Source organism: Mustela nigripes, chromosome 8, assembly GCF_022355385.1.
Source record: "Mustela nigripes isolate SB6536 chromosome 8, MUSNIG.SB6536, whole genome shotgun sequence".
Lineage (NCBI taxonomy): Eukaryota > Metazoa > Chordata > Mammalia > Carnivora > Mustelidae > Mustela > Mustela nigripes.
This window is the reverse complement of record NC_081564.1, coordinates 18703738-18727208: the sequence shown is the minus strand read 5'-3', so window position 1 is coordinate 18727208 and position 23471 is coordinate 18703738. Positions and strand designations below refer to the sequence as shown.

General features: G+C 45.8%; 1 protein-coding gene across 4 annotated transcripts in view; it reads right to left on the bottom strand.

The window, feature by feature from the left end:
- Positions 1-23471, bottom strand: part of GRK3 (G protein-coupled receptor kinase 3) — a 118879-nt gene that overhangs the window by 15804 nt on the left and 79604 nt on the right. For all 4 annotated transcript variants that reach the window (XM_059408695.1, XM_059408693.1, XM_059408694.1 and 1 more), the window contains 5 exons: positions 22074-22173; positions 14884-14962; positions 13068-13198; positions 10821-10915; positions 6285-6392 (listed from right to left, as the gene is read on the bottom strand). In XM_059408695.1, the coding sequence (XP_059264678.1) occupies positions 6285-6392; positions 10821-10915; positions 13068-13198; positions 14884-14962; positions 22074-22173 (513 nt within the window). The remainder of the gene's footprint in view (positions 1-6284; positions 6393-10820; positions 10916-13067; positions 13199-14883; positions 14963-22073; positions 22174-23471) is intronic.

Here is a 23471-nt window from a genome sequence, read left to right as displayed (position 1 = left end):
CTACACATTTACCATTTACCAAGAAAGGCTGGTGTTGGGGTATGTTAGTGCCTGAAAGGAGGGGTGGCACTTATGCTCGTGTGAACTGTCTGATCCTCACGTCAGTGAAATCACGGTACTAAAATAGGCTTCGGCAAATATATCCCCAGTGATATTTTAAAATATCTTTAAAAAGAAAACAATCAGCCAGCCGGTACTCATGAAAATGAAGGCCATTTATATAACATTTGTCACTTTAGTGTTTGGAGAGAATAACTTCCATAAATTTTATCTTTTTCTTTCTTTCGTTTTCTTTCTTTCTTTCTTTCTTTTTTTTTTTTTTTTTTTTTTTTGAAAAATGGATATTAGTCCCTCAAACAACCCAAAGAACTGTGGTGCAACCAAAACACGACCAAGATGAACACGCTTCCCCCACTGGAAACCGGTAACCAGGCAATGCCTTCCTCTGATGATGACAGACATACGTGAACCCTGTGTCCCTGGGGCCCTCCAGTTCTAGAACTGCTTTCTCCTGTTGTACTTAGAGAGAGTCCCTAACATAGGGGTCAGCAGACCTGAGCTCAGGGTTGTGATGGGGGTGTTTACTGGCTGCGGTCCAGTCATGGAAACTAACAGTCTTGATGTCTTCATCTGTCGAAGGGTGTAAGGCCCTGTACTTCACAGAAACAGCAAAGGGAACAGACACCGTGTGTGCTGGTGGCAGCCAAGACCACGGCAGTGCACAGCCATCATTCAAGAAATTAATAAAGATGAATCTTAACTTTATAAAATGAATGTCTGCTTGATAAACTAATGAAAAACAAACTATTCTTACTCTTTACCCTATTGTTAAAACCCCAGAGAAGTTGGCTTTCAAAGGAAATCTTATCAAAAGAGACTAGTAAACATGCCAATTATGGAATTCTGGTCTTATTTATTTATCTGGAAATTAAAGAAGGGATATATGTACATGACTTTCTTACAGCAAGACATGCCTATAAAATGACGAATCCTCCAATTTTATTTCTAAGCCATATATAACACCACCAGAGGCAAGATACTGTCAAATATTTGAAAGTTAACTCTATAAGGTGGGTTGGAAAACTGAGCACATAAATGAACATGATTCAGAGAAAAGAACTCCTCCTTGCACTACTTACTGTTCCCTTTCTGACCGTCCCCCTGAATTAGTGAAGTGAGGCACTGAGTCATCTCTCAGAAGGATTATTCCATTTCAGAGCCTTGATGATCTCAAATAGTTTAATGTTCATTTTGTACAAGAGAGGGAACTCTAATGCTTTGTTTTCCTTCTTACCGTGCAATGTAATACAGAGTAATTTCAATCTCTTGAAAGCAGTAATTTGAAAAATAAAATCTAAAACAAGGTGAATGAGTGCCAAGTGAACAAACACGCACTAATCTCTAAACCAGACTTTGGAAATATTCTGTTCACCCTAATTGTTTCTAAAAAGAAAAATGTAAAATTACTGCATTTAAAAAGCAAATCGGATGTAACAACAAATGGTATGTTATTTTTAAGATATTGTCATTTAAAAAACCATTACTTGCATCATGCTCTGATGCCAAAGACAGGGAGACATCCTTATGTTCATGGTTCAAGAGAAAAAGGATGACAGTTCATGAAATCTTACTAAAGCTTCAGTCTCCGCCGACATGGCTGCTTCCATCCCACGCAGGCCCTGAAGGCGTGCAAAGGGACTGTGAGCAGATCTCCTGGCGTGGGGGCACGTCCTGCCGGTTTGGCTCCTGCACACGGTGCCCGAGGACCCCGTCCCTGCTGTGACCCCCACACCTACTGCTGGAGGGAAAGCGTGATACCCCGACCCTTGCAGAAAAGAACCACTGTGTTCCAACAGAAATGCTCTGTGCTAAATTTAAAAAATCTTTCATGAGACCTGAGGGAGGCTCGCGAGGAGGAGCAGAGTTAAATCAGTGGTGCCAAAAACATTTCCAGCACATGAGCCCGGCCACTACCGAGGCCACCGTGCACACGTGGCTCTCCTGCGACCGACCCAGTAGGAAACCCTCGGACGTGCTCTTCAGCGACCGGCTCTGGGCCAGCACGCGGAGAAAGTGCGCGCTCTCAGGTTTGAAGTCTAGAGGCACATCTGTTTCCGAGGCAGGCTTGATGATTCCTTGTGAACAAAACCAAAGATTCTGTTTCTATTTTGGAAACTGTTACAGAAACCCTACGAGAGCAATAATCTCCGCTCGGAGGGAAGCACGTGGTGCCCACAGAGCCTGGGAGGCTGCAGCTGCTCCCCAAGGCAGCCACTTGAAAGAGGAGACAGTTCGGGGCCGGCTGACAGCTTGTGGGGGGTGCTGGCCTCTCCGCAATGCGAACATGGCGCTCGGGCTCGTCGCAGGGCACCGCGGGAACAGAATCCCATGTGCAGCGGTCAGATGTGGCTTCCGACTCACGGAACGAATGGGTGCAACTGCAGACCTTCCCCAAACAATCTGGGGAAATCGTCTGAGACGGGAGAAGGGATGGGAAAACACGCACGAAGGTGCGCTCTGGTGCCGCAGATCAGGGTCATGGTGAAACAAGGGGCTCAAGGGCAACATGCTTGAAGAGTGATTCAAAACTCTTAGGTCAAAATTTAGTTTTAGAGTACCAAAAAGATGACATCTTACATCAGATATGAGTTTTGAATCTAAGCCAATAGCTGCTCAAGTATTTATAAACATTCCCTCTTTTCTGCACTACAGGAACAAACTCAGTAACCTGGGGCAGAGCTCAGCTGTCCCCAGACCACCAGACAGGCTCTCTCCCCACGTCTGACACCTTCGGGGACTGACATCAGAAGTGATGCAGTTAGGCTCAAAGCTACTGCCACCTCAATTCTTTTCCACGACAGATACCTGAAATCTAGATCGAGGGTCAGGACAGCAATCCCACACACTGGCAACATGAACATCTTCAATACCCCGTCCACCCCTGTGAGTCCAGGGATGTGGAACGCAGTCTCAAGACTGGACACCTTGCCCACATCCAGATTCCGTCCTTCATGCCTCTGTGCAAAGCAGTGTGAGGGAGGCGGATGAGGGCTTCAGCAGAGGCAGCGGGACACAATCGCCCGTGGAATAAGCATTCGACTGTGGTCATCTGCCGGTGACCCCTGTTCGAGCGCACTGCTCCGCTGCGGGAAGGAAGGAAGACACACGCCTGGAGCAGACTCTGTCCTCCTCTGCACTGCTGGCCTTCTGGGCAGGGCAATGCTGTGCTGGAGGCAGCAGGGCCCATCCTGTGTGTCGTAAGATGTTTCACAGCAACCCTCACCTTCACCCGCCAGATGTCAGAAGTAGCCCTTTCCAAAGCTGTGACAAGCAAAAATGTCTCCAGGTGTTGCCAAGGAGCACCCCTCAGCTTCCATATCTGAGCACCCATTGGAAAAGCACAGCAACCACCACCCACCGATCCACGTAACAACATCATTAGGCCACTTGCTTCCTTCCTGGTCCCAGGCCCACAGGTCCTGGCCTTTTGCCTGTGGATCCCCACCCCTGTCTCCCATCTCCCTCCTCCAGGGCTACAGGCATGATGCTGGGAGCACCTTCTTCTGACAAACAGCCAGCCATGTCTCTCCTCTGCGTAAAAGCCTCCAGTCTCTGGGGCCTCAAGAACAAAGCCCCTGCTCCCCCCACCCCAATGCATAGGCTCTCCCTTCTTGAAAGGCTCTCCCTGTCTCCTCGACCTCCTCTCCCAGCATGACCTCCCTGCCCAGGTCACCACTGAGGAAAGACAAACTGCCCCATATTGTCTGCTCCCCACAGGAAAACATGTTTACTTTGCACCAGTCTTGGAATTGCCAACCCTTTCCAGGCCCCCTTCAAAGAGCATCATCTGTTTGGAGTCAGCTCTGCTCTCCAAGGTCAGTCCTGGGACTCATTTCTGTACCCCCGGGACACTGCAGTCTGCCCTGCTCCTGTGTGTGGACATCTTTACTCTCATGCGAGCTCCTTATGGACGGGACGTGGCTTCCTTCCCCCGCTTCCCTTCCTCTCCCCAGCACATGAAGCACAGTCTCCTGCATATTCTAGCTACTCAGTAAATGCTTACCAGGTGGACTCTAAATCACTTAAATCAAAAAACATTCTCCCTGCCCTTTGGTTTCTGTGTTCTACCCTTTCCTGTGAAAGGTTTCTGAACAAGCAAGGCAGAGAATGGCAGAAGATCACACATCTTAGTGGGAAAGGTTCCTCTAGTCCTGTTTCTATTACACACTGGAAGGTTTCTTTGTATGCCAGTCTCAATAGATGGTCGCCAGACAGTGAGAGGGACCTCACTGCCTGTGAGGCACAATGTAGAACAAAGCTCCTTCAAAGGCCTGAGTGGCTACTGTTGTGTTGAACTGACATCTTCCCCTCCTTAAAGCGCCTGCTCTTGGGAATGGTGCAGCATGAATATAACCCTTTGGGAAGACGGGTCCTCAGCCAGCTGGAGCCAACCATTAGGGCTCCCCTAAGCCATGTACCACCCAGTTCTTCCAACCTTTCCATATGAGCCACAGTTTCTAGATCTTTCACCATTTTCCTCTCAACCCATCTTCAGGAACACCTTCTGGATGTCTTCCTGTCGGCCAACACCCCTCTTGACAGGAGCTGCAGCAAACACAGTGACTCCACTGAGCCCGATCGAGGACCCATGAGGAGTAACTCCCTCCTGATTCAGTACTGGGAAGCTGACCTGTGGCCAGATACAGCTGGGTGCACCTTACTAGCCACCGATCACACTGCTGGCATATCGTTAATAACTACATCTTCAGATCTTCCAAAAAACGGTGTCATGCCCAATCATCCCTGAGTGACATGGTGGGCATTATTATAAACAGACTAGAATCAAACAAAACAAAGACGTGAACCAAGCCCTAACTACCTGGCTTGGCAGGTTTCCCAGGGACATTTTACTACTGACTTTCCAATCTTGACTGGATGTAGCTGATGTTTTCGCTGCTGCATGGAGTTTTCTTGTCTCAAAATTCTGGAAGTATGGATTTTGCACCTCTGGCCCCATCTCCTGGGGGGCCAAACAGAGACCCAAAGCATGTCTCTGTGCACTCACCTCTCACAGAGAGCCTCCACCGGGTGGAAGGACGGCTCGCGTGGGAAGTGGTTTTCTCTGGCCTGTCTTGCAGAAACTCTCTCTAATTAGGTCAGCAAGTCTGATGATGGAAATTAGGGCCATCCAGGCTCCACGAATACAGTAACTCAATTAAGGACCAATAGGACCTGACTCTCTGGGCAGTAACACGATTTTGGTTCCCCAGTGAGAACAGTGAGCAGAGAACAACTAGATTACCGGGGTCCTGGGGAAGTGGCCAGAGTGCTGGGAACCTAATTTGAGGGGAAACATGGAATCCAGCCCCTTTGCTGAATGTGCTGATTATGGTAAGAAGATGTGGCAGTGCTCAACGAGCCTTCCCAGTGGAAATGCCAAGCGCTCAGCAAACAGCCAGACCCGTGTTCACAACAGAAATAGGAGAAGGAGGGTCTTGACCAGGAAATGTTAACATCAAGTGCTTTTTGTATCCTTGTGGACAAGGATGACCAAAAACATGTTTTCAAAACTTAAGATTTCCATTCCAGTTGGCTGAAAATTCTTAAAATTAATGGGAAAATGTGAACATAATCATTGTTCTCAACATGAGGACATGCTTTGGACAGTGCTTTTATTCCCTAATCCTTTCGTTCTGTTTCACCGTCTTTGGTGGTGATTAAATTAATTAAAAACATGAAATTATGCAGTTTCGTTTTTGTGTTTTACGAAAGGTGAATTAACTTCAGCAGGGTTCAGAATACCTGAGCACTTCTAAAATCCATTCACTTTGGGTCTCAGTCCTTTCTCAAGTCCTTCCCTCAAAACACTTACCATTGGCAAGATATTCATGAGTAACTGACTCCTAATGAGAAAGATTCTCCTACTTTCTTCAATGATCTACATTTTAAAATAACTCTTATGCCCCAAGTAGTGGGGACCTATCCTAAATCACTATCCAAAATATCCTAAATCAATGGGCCCACTTCAAAGCAGTCTTCCTTTAGGTTTAAATGTGCTGACATTCCTACAAGGTATGGAACAAAAATATGAAACTGTGAGCTTTTGCCTAAAAGTTAATGGGAGCAAAGCTCTCGGTTTGAGAAGGCAGGAAGAGCCCTGGTCATCGTCTAGGTTAGCATGTGTGATTTCAAATGATATTAGAGTCTAACACTGTCTAACTGGTCTGGGTTCTGATCTGAGGACAAGCCGCGGTGGCAGTAACAGAAGGATGCGTTTCACTCACCCTCGCAGGAGCTTAAAAAGCATGCAGCCCAGGGAGAACCAGTCGGCACTGCTGTCATACGCTGTCCCCTTCTGCAGGACCTCGGGAGCCATGTACCCATGGGTGCCTCTAGGGAGAAGAAAGGGCACACGCAGTTACCAGAGCACGCCCACCTTACAGAATAGTAACAGCTCAGCCAAGAGGCTCAGATGTCAGTTGTTGAACAGCAGCAACTGTAAACAAAGGGGAGGGGACAATGGGGATTCCACACAACATGATTCATGGAACAAAACAGCCTTTCCTGTCTCAATTCCTATTAGTATAGGAATGAATATAAATAAGTTACAGTATGAGATAAATATGAAAACATGCAAGCTCTGGTCCCGGAGGGAAAATCTGAACCATGTTAGTCTTCCTGCACTACAGCTATGAAGGGGTCTCCTGTTGGTTCCAGAGTTCTTGTGAGGCCATCCAAGGGGTGGGAGTGAGGTTGGGGGAGGCGAAGATAAGTAGGAGCCTAGAGGTGGTGCCCTGGACCTGAAGGGATGGGGATACCCCTCCGGTGTGAACGCCACCTCCATGCTAAGGTCCTGAGCTGGCACATGCTGAGGGTGGGGGCTACTTACTAACACAGCGAGTGACAGACCCCAAGGGGGTGGGGAAGAAGTGGGGGGCACACGCCAACAGGTACAAAAGATGGGAGAAATCCCATGCCCGGTTTTGAGGACTGCGGACTGATCAAAGGGGCCCACTAAGCAAATGAGAGGTTTTCAGGAAGTTGAGAAGATTTGGGAGGACCACCATTTTTTTTTTTTTTTTTTAAGATTTCTTATTTATTTATTTGACAGACAGATCACAAGTAGGCAGAGAGGCAGGCAGAGAGAGAGGAGGAAGCAGGCTCCCCGCCGAGCATAAAGCCCGATGCGGGACTTGATCCCAGGACCATGAGATCATGACCTGAGCCAAAGGCAGAGGCTTTAACCCACTGAGCCACCCAGGTGCCTGGGAGGACCACCATTTTATTTTGATTTGCACTATTCTGCAACTCCGAATCCTTCCTGTTACTCTATTCGCCACCCCTCCTTTAGGATCTGAGCGTGCGCTGTTCCATCTGAAAGAGCAAGAGGCAGCTCATGGGGGGCTTTCAAAGACGCAGCCCGGAAGGATTCCTGCGAAAGCTAAGCCCTCCCACCTGTCCGCCCTCACTGATCTTCCTGGACAGGATGGGTGCTAAGAAACCCCTCTATCATGCAGGGTTTACATGCAGATTCCACATACATAAGGGGGTTAGAAGGGTGCTGGCACAAAAGAACAACTTGATCCACATCAGTGGTGTGAATCTCTAGTCTTCCTTTATTAGGATCACGGTTAAGTTATGCTCACTGAAAATCTGCTCAGAAAGTGATCCTGGATCACTCATAATCATTCCCGATCCAGGATCAGCACTGGGCCCAGTGCTCTCAGTCTAAAGAATTCTCACTTTGAAGACGGCTCTGCAGCAGCAAAAACGGGCGCTGGTCCATCACGGCAGGCCCAGCACCTGGATGAACTCCACCGTCCGGACTCCAGAGTCAGACTGCATCAGGCCGGCCAGTCACGCTGAGAGGGCACGGGAGGTTTCTGGGAGGGGCATCTGAACCACTCTCGGGGAAGGGCTCACTTCAGTGCTAGCCAGAAAGACCTTGGTGGTGACCTGCGAGCCTAGGATTCCCAGGACCAAAACCCACTTCTGGGATGGGAAAAGAGTGCGAGAACCAACATGAGGCGAAGCTGACACCAGACGTAACCGGAGCCCAGTACCGGACCTCCAGCCGTGTGGCTTTCTGATTCTACCTGTACAGCAGCGACTGCTGCTTCCCGACATTTCCCCCTGAAGATCCAAACTACTCTGAATCCCAAAAGAATGCCTGGAGGCTCTGAGACACTGTGGCATGAGACACAGCTTCGCGTTCTTGGAGAAAACAAGCTGGAACTCCAATCTGGCACTGGTAATAAATTCAATCCTAAAAGTCTTTCTTTGCTTTCTGAGTACCTGAAAGTTACCTTCCAGGGTACAGTAATTCATGAGCCCCTGAACGGGCCCACTCAGTTGAAGCCCAAATCAGGAACCTCAACCACTCAACTCCTTAAAGGTGGACCAGCAGGGTGAAGTCCGAGATCACAGCTACAGCTTTGGAAAGACTTGAGAAACCATGTCCATGGTGAAATTCTGGCCAACAGCACTCATCGGGTCCGGAGTTGACCATTTCCTAGCCTCGGGGAGTTCACCCGTGTGGGGTAAGGAGTCCACGCTCTGGAGTCAGACAACCAGACTTCAATTCCAGCCCCACCGTGTGCCAGCTCTGGGACCCTGTTCAAGCGCCTCCATTTCTCCGGACTTCAGTTTCCATGCCACAAAGTAGATTACTTCACCAGTAACCTCTACCGTTTCTGTGATGATGTGAGCATATTCGAAGCAGCCAGCCCTGCGTGCCAGGAACAGTGGATGTTCAGCCGGTGGCACGGTGAGCGCTGTGGCTGCTGGCCCCGCCACCATCCACATACCAGTCACTGCCTACACGGCCAGCTTTAGGGGTCCCTGAGGCGCTGCCCACACCAGCCAAAGGTGCCTAAAAGTTTGTCGCAGTCATCAGTGGACTTGACCTTCACAACACTCAGATGAAATAAACGCCACCGTCATCTCCTTTTTAGAGATGGGGAAAAAAGGAGGCACAACTTGGAAGCGGATTCAAACCCAGACCTGCTGCCTCGAAAGCCTTTGTTCTTGGCCAGGAGATGATGCACTTGTAGAACAGTGGCCTTCCTGTCATCATGCAAGCATGGAAACCAATCCTCCCCGATCCTACCTCTTTCCACAGCTGCTGGTGGAATCCAAGCCCACCTCTCGGAGCTGGCAGGGGAATTACACTAAGTGGGTGCAGCTCTATAAGGAAATAAATAACCCCTTCACTGAAAATTCATTCCTTTGCAAGATTAACTCTTCTGCACTCTCAGATGCGTATGGTAGCTACACTAAACTGAAGAAATTAGCATACCAAACAGCCACCGCATTAAAAATTCAAACCACCCTCTTAAAAAATGCTTGATGAATTTGCTGAGAGAAGCTCATGCAACCAAGGGTTCTGGCCTAATAACTGTAAAGTGCTGGCAAAATGCCAATGCCATTATCACCAGACCCCAAATTCTGTAGGAAGGGAGAAACCTGTTTACAGAATCCCTGTTATTCACCATGCACCTTCACTCAGGGCTTTGAAAGGGGACCCTAACTTCAAGTAGCCCCTTGCAGGTAGAGCAGTGCTGAACCACTTGACCTCCACAGCCAAGAAGGAGGGGCCTAGGGTTGATTTTCTGCATGGATGCGTGAGGTGAGACCCCCTGGGAGTTTCTTCAAGCCCATTCAAAACGGAGATGAGTGTTAGCTCAAGATGGACAATAAAATGTACTTTTAAAGGATTTCAGTGCTGGGGCGCCTGGGTGGCTCAGTGGTTTAAGCCTCTGCCTTCGGCTCAGGTCATGATCTCAGGGTCCTGGGATCAAGTCCCGCATTGGGCTCTCTGCTCAGCGGAGAGCCTGCTTCCTCCTCTCTCTCTGCCTGTCTCTCTGCCTACTTGTGATTTCTCTCTGTCAAATAAATAAATAAAATCTTAAAAAAAAAAAAAAAAAAAGGATTTCAGTGCTGAGAGTGATACATTTACCAAGCCCCCCCAAAAGAATAAAGAAACACTTATCTGCTTTTCCACAAAATGCACACACGTCTATACTTTCCACCCAGATAAACTGAGACCAAAGGAACAGAAATGAAAACCAGTGTGCATTCCCTCCTGCTTCTGCAGAGGCCTGGGACAGGGGCTGTCCATCCCCGGAGGAGGGTGTTGCAGAGGGGTCAGGTGCTAGCCGAGGGCTGGGGGACAGGGGGCTCCCTTTGCATGGTCTGTTGGAAGACTGATGTACTTAATGCTCAAGTCTAACATGGCCTGCAAACAGATGATTTGTGTTATTAATTTAAAAAAACAAAACAAAAAAGGGTTCCTAATTTCCCTTTGGAGGAAAAAAAAAAAAAGCCATTTTGAAAACGAAGGAGAAAGTAGATGGAGAGAGATGCTTGAGCCCTGGGCCTCAGATGCCCCTGCACCTTCCCAGGCACATGGGCTTCCCTTTAACCTTAGGACAACTGTGGGGACTTAGCATTGCCTCTGCTTTGTAGAGGAGAAGGTAGAGGGTCAAGCAGGTAAATGGACTGACTAGGGTCACATGGCTGGCACTGGCTCGGGTCTGCTGCGGAGGCCCCTCTCTCCCCCCACAGGCACCCCAGCCCCCTCGATCACGCCGTGGGTCCATCCATGCTCCCTGAAGACAAAGGAGGCACAGCCCACTGATCTGCGCTCCCATAACCAGAGATACGGCACCTGCCCCCGGCCCAGCGTGATCACATACGGACAACCACCTGCAGCAAGAAAAAGCTGCGGGAGGAAGTGAGTGGACTGAGGGCTGGGCCCATCAAGGCATCGCTGCAGAGAAACAACAGTCAACACTGAACAGAGCTGATGCGCTACTCACACACTCGCATGGGGCTTCTTTTTGGAAAAGTCACAGGCGAGACCGAGATCAGATATCCTGACATGTCCGTGTTCATCCAAGAGAATATTTGCAGGCTGAAGAGAAAGACAAGATGATCTTCAGGAGGTCCCAAACTGTCATCAGCTTTGAGAATTTCTACAACCATAGGCATGTGGTATCTTATCGTTATACCTAAACAGGAACACTGCACTACCACCTCTAAGCTGGGCATGATACTGAAAGTCATACTATCTGTGTTTAATTCCCACAGGAAAGTGGCGATGACAGACACAAAGGAGACTACTCCTGAGATAACGAGACACAAGGCCAGGAGCTTGGCACTTGCAGGGGTGATGGGCATAGTTCATCAGAGTTAAAAAGTACCTCTTTCCCCTGCTGGGAACAGTGGCCCAGCCAGAGCCACGGGCCTCTCCACAAAGGGAGTGAGCCCACCAGCTTCTCGGCTTCTGTGAATGACAAAGCCCTGTGGGAATGAGCCCACGAGGCACAAGACAAAAAGGAATCTCACGAGAATGTACAGCACGGACCTAAGAAATCAACACGTTCCAGAACACGGCACCAACACCGAGGAGAGGCATTGCTGCTTCTGAGGACAGACTCAGAACCCAGGACCTCACTGGATGACCCAGGATGACTCTGACCACAACTCTGATGAAATGCATCTACTGGCATTAGATTTAGCCGGCATAATAGGGAAAACAAAGCTTCTCTCCTTCATATATACTGAATTACAGTCATCTTAATATTTTTCCGCTGGAGATCAACTATTGTTTTGCTTGAAATAAAAATAAATGGCACGCTATTATAAAGCCGAAGCATGAATAATCATGAGTGAGTAGAATTCAGTTTGAATAGAAATTAAATAATACCACTGCCTACTAAATAGCTTCGAAAACAAAACAAAACAAAACAAAAAAAATACAGCACAAAGATGATTAGAGACCAGTTACAGATCTAAATTAAAATGTATTACAATAGTACTTCATGGGCCTTCAGCATGTAGTTTATTCCTCTGTAAAACTCACAGGAGGAAGCGAAATTGTCATGAGCCAACCAGTGTCTAATTATTTCTAATTTAACAAAAATACATTTGTTTCTCTTTCATGCTCAGAGGAAAACTAAGGGGAAAATTTTATATAACCTTGCAGAAAGCTTTAAATTTTACAGAGTGTTTTGTAACAAAGTAAGAGGCTCAAAAATAAAATATAATATTTTAGGCTCTTGGGAAGGCAACCTTACAAAGCGAAGACAGCTAATCAAAACAGAGCAGCTCCTGAGAGAAAGGAGCGTAATCTACACATCTTTGTCAGCTACACTGGATTCAATCGAGAAGGAATCTGAAAGAGAAGGCAAATACCTCCCCCCGAGTGTTGTTACCCTGTCGAGAAACTGTCTCTCCTGTCATTTTCCTCCTCATTATTATGTGCACATTTCTGTATTTGCAGGATTAGTTCTACGATTTGTCAAAGTCCCTTTTATCTCTGCTCCTGTCTTCTCACGATGACTGTCACCATGGAGGTACTGAGTAAACTCCTAGCTCCCTTATGAATGCAGAACCCGTGACTGAGCGCCATGGTCTGGAAGGGGGAAACTTGGAATAGACTCACTGCATTTTTTTCCAAGTCCAGAGAGAATAAGAATGGAGAAGCCTAGATACAGCCTTCTGGGGCTCCACAGTTCAGGGACCTAAAAATCTGTTAGCGATTTTGAAGATGGTCCTAAAACAATGTGAAACCCTCAGAATGGCCGTTAGGGGAAGTTCTGCCTCCAACAAGCTAGCGCTCTGGCCACTCTGCATCTTGGTACACCCATGTATAAATCCCGGAAGATGCATGTTCTCTGCTTTTCATCACCATCTATCACCAGTTCTAACACAGAGCCATGGCCAAACCAGTTGCTTAGTGAACATTAAGTGCATGACAATTAATTGTCACACCAGCAATGCCAAGAAACTCCAACCTTGCTTGCCATTAATTCATTACAATTTTTGAGTTAGTGTATGTGCTGCCCCAGGCAGGGGAGCAAGCACTGAGCTAATAGCAACGACTAGGAAGGAAAGGAGTCCCTGCCACAGAGTTTAGAGTCTGGACAGACGGACATCACACAGATGTGACCTCACCAGGGCTGAGGGGAGGGAAATGGCAGGTCCCATGAGAGATAAGAGACTGTCCGGAGACCCAGGGCCACAATACCTACTGTGCAGGTCTGGGAAACAGAGTGCTTTACCTTCAGATCTCTGTAAACCACAAACCGACTGTGCATGTGCTCCAGCCCCAGGATGATTTCCGTGGCATAAAACCGCATCTCCTTCTCTGAAAACACCCCATGTTGTGAAAGGTGGTAGTGCAAATCGCCTCCTGGAACCGGAGATGCAGAGGTTAATACAAACTGGGTCAATTCCCAGGAAACAAAAATTGTTGCCATCCTAAATAGTTAGGACGTGGTTGGAAAAAAAGGCAAATTTTGCTTCTGCTTTGTCTGTATATCTGTCTTGGACTTCTATAGTTTGACAAAACACTTTAAGGAGTATAGAGGCATCTCAAACATTAGAAGACTTTCATGCAGGGATGGCTAGGACAATATACAACACCGCCATCCTTGTCAGACTGGGAGCCCAGCTCCCAGATGCACCTGCACGGGGTGGGTGGCTAGAGGGCAGCTAGCTTTTCTGCTTTGAGTATTTACATCCTAATAACTGAACCAACCAGGTAATGATCCAGCGGATGGCTTAGCAATGGGCTCCGTGGACAGTAAAGAAGGCAGCACACAGAGCAACAAAATGCTCATACTGATAGATATTTGGGAAATAGACACAGTAAAATCTTAACTGTTGAAACTGGGAGGTGGGTATTGGGGTGTGCCCAGTAAAATTCTTTCCATTTTTGCCCTATGTTTGCAATTCTTCATAATTAAATGTTGAAAAAAGGCAATCATCCTATGGGCTCAAGTTACAGAGACAAACAATGCCATCAACAGGGTAAAGGAATGTTCTTATAAACTGTAAAGGAACAGCCTCTACGGACCCAGAGGAGTTAATGCGTGGCCAACTTTAGGGCCCCTGCTTTGGCTTACATAGCTCCCCTTTCATGCACAAGTGTTCCCATATAACTACTGGCAGATCAAGATATCAAAGATTTCCGGCGTCCCAGAGGCTGCCTGGTGCCCTTCCCTGTCAATGCCTCAGCAACCGCCCTGGTTAGGCCAAGAGGTCTCCTTTCTGACTTCTCACAATCCATTAGCTTTGTCTGTGCTCAGTGTCATGTACGTGTAATCACACAGGAGACATGCTATGTTATCTGGCTTAATAATGGTATTGCCATTATTATGTCTGGAAAATTCCTCCATGTCGTTGAATAGATCTGGTTTTAAATCAAACTCTCAGAACATAACAGAACTTCAAATGAACATCCAAAAACAAAAAAGTAATTCATCTGCTGTACTATACACATTCTATTTCAAACTCTTGTTACTGAAAACACTTTGAATATACACCGTGTCACTCTCTAATACGAGAAAACTATTTTTCTAGCTAGAACTTTCTCTGCATTTGCAGGGTCATCATTCATAGCTTAAAAGATCAATGGCTGGCTGGTCTCGGCTCAGGGTACAGAAGATGCGGCCTGAAGTCATGCTGGCCCACAGCCAGTCCTTCAAAGTTGGTTTCCAAATACACTTCTATCTTTGGCTCATGTTGTTATGAGGCATTTCATTCCTAAAAGTTGAGGGTCAGGAAACAAGCTAATTAAAGATCTAGGCCAGCTGCATTCCAGAAAATGAAGCTTCACTATGTGTATTTCATGAAAATCTTTTCCAGAAGATGCAACTTCCTGGTGAGAGACTAGGAGGGCCAGAGGGCAATGGCGGTCAACATTTTAAAATGAATTCTGAGGGAAACCTGAGGAGTAGTAAGGTTTCCTTAAACTTCGGGGGAACTCCATGACCTGAAAGACCCAAGCCGCCAGGGAGCTCAGGTCAGCATGCGCTGAGGTGTACGTCCTGGCGAAGTCTTTCCCTGTGTTCGGACTTCCTGAGTGTCACTCACCGTTCATCAGATCCAAGATGAAGCAGAGCTTATCTGGAGTGTGGAAGGCATAGGTCATACAGACAATGAATGGACAGTCCTAGAGAAAAAAAGCAAGAGTTTGTAAGAAAAACAAAAGCTGCCCCGGGAAGCGCATGCTATCTGCTATCAAACACCATCCATAGTTTTCCCTATCCACACTGCTGCCCTGTATGTTGAGCACAGACCCCTCTGTGGTAACCTTAATGGTCCCAGCAAAACAGATCTGATAATGGGACAAAATGCATGGAGACAGAGCACTAAGTGGAAAAGATGAATTCAAAGGTCTCATCTCTCAGATTCACTCATGACCCTTTTATCTGCGTCTTCTTCAAAGGACCCAGATTCTATAGAAAAATATTGCTGTCTTGCTGGTCTTTTTGTTGGTCTACAGTTTTGTTCTCGCTAGTCAAATACCCATGTCAATCTTGGATTCTGACGTTGGAAGAACCATACTACAGTGGGAGGAAATTATCCACTTTATTGTCTTGAAACACTGAGCGAGCATAGAAGGGAATTCAACTGGCTTTTCAAAGAGGAAAAATATACCAGGGTCAGGGAGTGAATAGCTCAATTGTAAAGATGTCAGTTTTCCCACAAGTAATCTAGAGGTTCTCTGCAATTCTAATTAAAATGAAAATCAACAAGCTGATTCCAAAATGTATGTAAAAATATACACAGCTAGAGAAGGAGAGGCATTCTAGAAGAAAACCAAAGCTGGAAAAGTTACATCACCAGGTATCAAGATTTATTATAAAGCAACAGTAAATCAGACAGTGTGGTAGTAACCAAGGACAGACAAACCGACCCACAGAACAAAACAGAGCATCCTGAAATAGAGTCAAGCATAAACGGTCAATCCATTTGTGATAAAATGACACAACAAGGTGGGGGGAAAGGGTGGTCTTTCCAATCACCGGCACTGGAGCAACTGAGCATTTGTACAAGAGGAAGTGAACTGCCACCCCTACCTCCCACCACATATTAAAATCAACTCCAGGTAGACGAAGATCTAAACAGAAAACAATGAAGCTTCTAGAGGAAAACAAAGTAGAGTATCTTCATGACCTTAGGGTAAGTAAAGATTTCTCAGGCCACAAAAAAGCACTAACAGTAAAAATGTTGCTACACTGGACTTCAATGAAATTAAGAACTTCTGTTCCTCAGAGCATACTTTTAAGAGAGTAAAAAGGCAAGTCACAGGGTAGGAGAAGGTATCTGCAATCCATGAACAAGAAAGGACTGATATTTAGAATATATGAAGAACCCTGGTACACTAATAAAGAAAAAGGCAAACAACCCAACAGAACAATGGCAAAAAAAAAAAAAAAAAAAAAAGGCAGCAGTGAATAATAGTAACAATAGTAATTAATTAATTTTTTTTTAAATGGGAACTTGCCATAAGACAGTATCCAATAGCTTCCAAGCCTCTGAACAGATGCTGGACCATAGTGGTCCCAAAGGAAATGTGTTACTGCAATATGTTATCACTAAAACCCACGAGAATGGCTAAAATTAAAAAGACTGACAATACCAAGTGGTTGGAAAGATAGGGCGGGAATGGAATTCCCATGCATGGCTTCTGGGAGCTCACAGTGGTACAGATGCTCTTGCAAACCGGTCCTAGCTGCCAAAACTGAGCACCGTTGGCAAACCCCATGAGCCAGCATTTCCAGTCCTGGGTTTACTGCTCCCAGCAACCTGGACTGCTGTGCACCAAGGAGAACAGCCTGCGAATCCTCCTCGCAGCACTATTTGCAACAGCCTGACCTGGGAAGTGATCCGGCTATCCATCGATGTTAGGATGGATGCATGCATCATGGTCTGTTTGTGCAGGGGAATACTGGACAGCCACGGCTGGCATGCGTTTTTGCAAGGGGCTGTTTTCCCTTTCTACAGGGTTCATGCAGGCTCGGTCCCGTATTCTTTGTTTATTTTCTATACAATCCCTTAAGAATGTAAGAACCATTCCTGGTTCTTACATGGGCTGTACAGAAACAGAGGCTGCAAGGCAGATGTGGCCCATGGGCCCTGCACAGCTTGCCGGCCTCTGCTATGTAGCCGCGGGACACTCTGCTGCTGCGTGCAATGACTCAGAAGGATCTCACACACGACACCGGGAGACAGAGGCCAGGCACAGAACATTCAGACAAAGCCCAGACATGGGCAGAGTGAAATTACAGTGTTAGAAATTCAGACAGTGGTTAGCCTGGGTGAGGGGTAGGTGACCGGAAGGGGCATGAGGCTTCTGGAACACGGGTCACTTTCTGTCCCTTGACCAGAGTGCTGGACAGGGAGCGTGTTCCCTTGTGAAACTTCATCAGTGCTAAGCCGGATCTATGACTAGGTTTGTTCAGGCTCTTCATATACAGTGTATACTGGGCACTCACCTAATTCAAATAAAAACTGGCCCCCCCCAAAAAAATCTATATCCACTTTCTTAACAGAAACAAAAAATTATTAAATTCCATAGAAAACATTCAAGTTTCAACAGAATACTCTGCATACTAAATTTGCTTTGTCCAAACCTCTGTTTTAAGGGTAGACCAGTAAAACTGAGTTAATACCTTCCTATACCAGAGATTCGTGAACTTGAATTCAATTTCCATGTATCTTCCGGAGGACATCACTCCAGAACAAGTGACGAATGCCATTTTGTGATCACCTAGTTTGCCTCAAAGCACTGTTTGATGTGGTGTTAGTGACTACTGATTTCAAGCCTGATTTTGCTTTAAATAGGCAAAATAAAAGCGCTTTCCTTTTTCTGTTAAAAGCCATGTGGGCTAAAAAAAAAAAAAAAAGAAAGAAAGAAAAAGAAAGAAAAAAAAAAAGCCACACGGCCCTCCTTGGCAGGTTGGGGGTTGCCATCCCTCTCGGAACCACAGGTGGTTCTCGAGAACCACCTTTCTCAGAGCCTGCTGAAAATGGCTCACTCTGCTCCTTCCTTAATGGGCTTCCCCACACACTCCAGTTCCTGAGCTGATGCACTTCAGATGTTGCGTGGAGAGGCTGGTAGACCCAGAGCTTCAGACGGCTAGAGTCCTTCCCAGCTAGGGACAGCAACTGCACGCTCCACCACGGACACAAGTGGACCCTGCCCAGGGGTATTCCTGAACAGGATGGGACAGGATCTTCTAACGGGAGCTCTGACGAAGTAGCGAAAGGTTCACTTAAGATCTTATGTTATGAAGATGGAACATGAACAGTCTGTTGTTCAGAATCATAGGCCGAGGAGGAAGGGCCCTTTAAAAAAAAAAAAAAATCACCTGGTCTAACTTGTTTATTTTTAAGACAAGGAAACTAAGGCCCTAAAAAGGGGAAATGACTTGCTTGAGGTCACAAAGAAATCTGGTAGGCAGCCAAGATCTCAACCCCATGTCTCCTGACCTCATCCAGTTCTCCGGATGCTGGTTACCAAGGCAGGGTTTCTGTAGCAATGGAAGGGGAAAGCTCAGCTCAAGTGTCAGATCCAGGTGTCTCCACCCTGACCGCAGCCCCTCACCTCTCAAGTGCTGGGCAGACACCACCCTGGGTCTCGTGTGAAGCCCGAATCACAAAGGACCAAATACGGACCAATTCGACAAAACAGGCAGCAATTTAATGACGGTGCACGTAGAGTTCCCAACGTAATCATGGTTAAGATGTTTTGCCTTGATTATCAATTAACGGCAATAAGGACTAGTGGGTCTTCTGGAGGCAGCGAGCAAAGTGGCCTATGTTCTGTAGCGACTCTGTGACACCGTGATCAAATACACCATGAAGTAGTTAAAATTTTCCACCCTGCAGTCAGAGGTAGGCTTCTGTGATCTTCCTGTTGCAAACCTTTTGTTTCCAGCTGCTGTAAGATTTCCTTAAATCCTAAGAGCGGGCCTCAAAAGCTCTTAACGGTTTGGTCTCTCCCCTCTCCAGCTTCAACACGTTCAACTCACGCATCACTTCAGACCCCGGCTTTGCTGGCCTTCCCTGAAGTCCTCAAACCCTCCTGAGGTGCTGGGGACCTAGACGCATGCTAGCATGTCCGGTGACTTCCGAGGGGCATCCGCTGTCACCTCCACCCTGGTAAATGCCTCCTGAGTACTGGGTCCTGTCAGCTGGCTCTGCCATGGGTCCTAATTATCTATACACTTCTGAGGAGCAGGTGACCAGTATCACCTTCTCTCATTCTGTGCAGCTCTAAAGAACAAGGACCAAAGTCATGTTTGGGGGACCCCCGCGTCCTGCAGCAGAATGCCTTGCACGGTCTAGGTCCTCCAATATGGTTCAAGGAGTGAATGAGGAAGATTTCCAAGGACAGAATGGGCCTGTTTCAGGAAGGGGCTAACTGCTCTTTCCCAGGTATGGACATACTTATCCTGGTTCTGAAACTTGAAGATTTCCCTTTTTACTATTCTAGAATTACTGAATCAAACCAGGAACAGTACTTCCCACTGCCTCTTTGAAAGGTCGGGGGAAGGAACACTCCATTTGAGATTGGAAGGAAAACCAAAAAACTTCCAATAAAAAGAAAACTATAACGAGTGACTTCAGTTCAGTTTCATGCCAAAACCAACACCCTGGGAAACCATGCTGATATAGGCTAATCTGAAGTTTAATCTAGTGAGGCCATTTTAAGTGAAAGATCATTTAAAAAAAAGCAAACATAAAACATGGCCTTTGATTAACAAAAGAAAGGAAAGAAGGAAGGAAGGAATTCCAAATAGCTTTATTACAACTCTTTTGGTTAAATTATATATTATTTTTTTAAAGCTTTTATTTTTAAGTAATCTTGACGTGGGGCCCGAACTTAAACCCCAGATTAAGAGCCACATGCTCTCTGACTCAGCCAGCCAAATACCTGTTGGTTCAATTATGTATTGATAAGTAAAACACAAAACAAAACAAAAACCATCAAAATTCCCCCCAAAAAACAAAAACAAAAGCCAGGTGTGATTCCTGAAAAAAATTTAAACAGTTCCTGAAAGTTAGCTCAAAAGCAGTAGATCAATATAAGCCCCATTTTTCATTTATTCCCTTAGAGGGTAAGACTGAGGAGGTACTGTATTCCCCTCCACCTGGAAAAAATAGAAATAAAAATGCAACATGAAAGTTCCATGTATATTTTTTTAAAACCAAAAATTTCTTTTTCCATAGGCTTTCTTGAGAATAAATATCCAAGGTGTTGGAGATAACTCATTAAAAATTAATATTTTAATTACCACTTAAAATCTGGAGTAAGTGCACACCCATGTTTGAAATGTAAGACTATGGCATTCCTGACAGACACGAGGAACCAATGCCATTTGAACCGATTCTAATACAGTGTGCATGCTGTTTGGTGTCTATGCCAACTAGCTGAAAACGTGGTCATACACACAGGACAACTCTTGTTTGAAATGCTTAATGTCCATATGGTGGGAGGCAGAGGCACACAGACAGAAATTGTGTATAGCTATGGCATTTTCACTTATTACAATTGAGCTAAATTATGATAATCTTTTACTTTAGTAGCAGATAACCTTCCTAAAACCACTCATGCTAGAATAATATAGAACACAATACAATAAACATAGGTGGAAACAAACAAAAAAACCCACAGGGCCTGTCAGGTGATATTAAGAAAGGAACAACAGGGGTGCCTGGGTGGCTCAGTAGGCTAAGCCTCTGCCTTTGGCTCAGGCCATGTTCTCAGGGTCCTGGGATGGAGCCCTGCATTGGGCTCTCTGCTCAGCGGGGAGCCTGCTTCCTACTCTCTCTCTGCCTACCTCTCTGTCTACTTGTGATCTCTCTCTCTGTGTCAAGTAAGTAAATAAAATCTTAAAAAAAAAAAGAAGAAAGAAAGAAAGAAAGAAAGGAACAACAGGGGGCGCCAGGGTGGCTCAGTCAGTTGGGTGTCTGACTCTTGATTTCGGCTCATGATCTCCAGGTCCTGGAAAAGACCCCTGTGTCAGCCTCTGCATTCAGCGGGGAGTTTGCTTGAGATTCTCTCTCCCTCTGCCCCTCCCCGTGCTTGTACACACTTCACTCTCTCTCTCTCTCTCTCTCAAATAAATAAATTAAAATCTTAAAAAAAAAAAAAAAAAGGAACATTAGCCAGGGAGCCCACAGACTGTGTGAAAGAGATCCTCTGATTCACCATTAAAAATCCGATTCCTTCATCCTCTGGGTGAGGTTGACCCTATTTAGAACCCAGCTGGGGTATTTGGAGGCCATGTCCTCCCCAATATATCTCACTGCACCATAAACCTTCTTGTCTGGGTGTTTAACCTTAATTCACATGTGAGGTACTCAGCAGGAGTCGGGCCACTCCACCATCATTTCCTGCCTTCCCTTCGAGACCCCGAGTCCCTGATCTCCCCTGGATGCCAGATGGCAGGATTGCTTGTGCACCCCGGCATGCCCAGGCTGGACACTGAGTTTTTATTGGGTGTCTTTATATACCTCTGTTGAAATAAATAAGAGCCAAGGCTTTGCTCATGGGTCATACCATACACTGCAAAAGAAGCCAGAACGGGACACTATTTTGCAAGAAGACACAGGGTAAAAGTTTTGGGCACACACTGAGCTAAAAATGCCAGTTGACAGACAAATACAATGTCCAGCAGGTGGAAACATGGTCTTGGAAATGGAAATGAGCAAAGTGCACAGCAGGTAAAAAAGCAGCAAGAGAGATAGCGATAAAGCCACCGTCTAGTGACTGGGGACAGGCCCAGATGCAATTCAGGCCTGAGTAACCCGTGCTGTTTCAACTCTTGGTTTGTTTATAGAGGACCAGAGCTGCTTTCCTTGCGCTCTTCCCTCTCTAGGTCAGTCTTCCATCTTTCAGTCACTTCTTAACGCGACTCAAGTGATTCTGTCATTGTTGCCATGCTTATTCTGCCCTCTCTGCAAGCACATTCCACGAAAAAGGAAGCCATAAACCCAGCCGCTGAAGGGAGAAGCCGTGGGTGGGGATGATGATGGTCGCTAACACTTCTCGAACTCCCAAATTAAACAGAGATAATATGAGAATTACACACTATTTATATTAACTTAGTGCTGCTCTTCCCTGCTAGAAATTCTAACCCACCCAAGAATTGGCTAGCTGCATAATGTGCTGGAAAAGAATGCCTGTATCTTAAATAAATTATCCTGATATAGAAAACCAACCCACCCATGCATACAGAAACAAGCAGTGCTCAAAACGGAATACTCACCCCTGTGCTCACAAGAGACAACATAATCCTCTCATTTAAGGCTAATGTTTCTCCTTGTTTCATCTTGATCCTCTTCTTATCCAAGCATTTCATTGCATACCTAGAAACAAATGTTATTGAAAAAACTATACTGCAAATATATCTAAGCTGCTTTAAACGATACATGTTGTACAGGGGAAAGTTTCTCAAGATTTGGGAAGTGTCTGAAAGAAGCAAAACAGTATCCAAATGTCATGCAAAGAAAATTTTTTTTTTAATTTTGCATGTATTAAGAAAAAAAGTCAGTGCCCACCCCCCAGCAGGCAGAGCATACTTCCCCATTCCTTAGGTAAGGGCCGCACACAGTGAGCTCCTTTCTAAGAGAAGAGCGCAGAGGAGATGGGACAGGGATGGTCCAGTGGAGGAACGTGACGAACATGACCTCAAGCGAGCGGTCAAGGTCAGCATCAACAGTGATGAGCCATGTTAATGATAGACACACATGATATGATGTGATGAGAACAGGGTTTTGGCGTCTTGCTTCCAAGAGCCCACAGCCCCAGTATAACCCTGAGGAAAGTGAGCCTAACCAGGATATCATTCTACGGTATGCCTGACCGGGACTCCTCAGAGCCGTCCAGGCCATAAAAGACAAGGAAAGTCTGCGGAACTGTCACAGTCTAAAGGAGCCTCAGGAGACATGATGACTCAAATAGAACGTGGGATCTGGGGACACGAAGAACCATTGGGTAAAAACGAAGGGAATCCAAATAAAGCAGAGATTTTAGTTAATAATAACGTATTGGTATTAGTTCATTTGTTGTGACCAGTGTAAGACAGGGAGACTGAGGTAGGCCAGGGGAACGCCCTGTGCTTTGTACTTCCTTTCTAAACTGGAAACTATTATAAAAAAAGAAAGAAAACTATTTTCTTTAAAAAAAAATCCAGCAATAATTATGCGGTATTTCTATCATTACATGAATAGACGTTCCAGTCCAATAAGAGCATAAAGTAGAGGGATATAAATAAATTCGGTGAGATAAATTTTGCACTTATCATTGCTGTCCAGTACTACATATGTGTAGTGTGGGTGAAGGGATATGTGTGCAATACTTAGAATTTAGGAACTGTGGTTTTTAGCAGTGGTCAAGATTTTGCAAGAGTAAAGAGTGCAAGACTAAAAGACTGACAACCAACAAAATGAAAAGGGAAAGCATGTGCTCAAAAAGGCACATTCTAGAAAGCTATTTTATTGATTTGTTTTTAATTTCTTTTTTTTAAGTACTCTCCATACCCAACATGAGGCTCAAACTCAAGATCCCAAGATCAACAGAGCCAGGCAGGCTCCCCTGATTTGATTTAATCTTCATATTTAAGTTATTATATTTCAAATAATAAAAATAATCAGTATTTTTATAT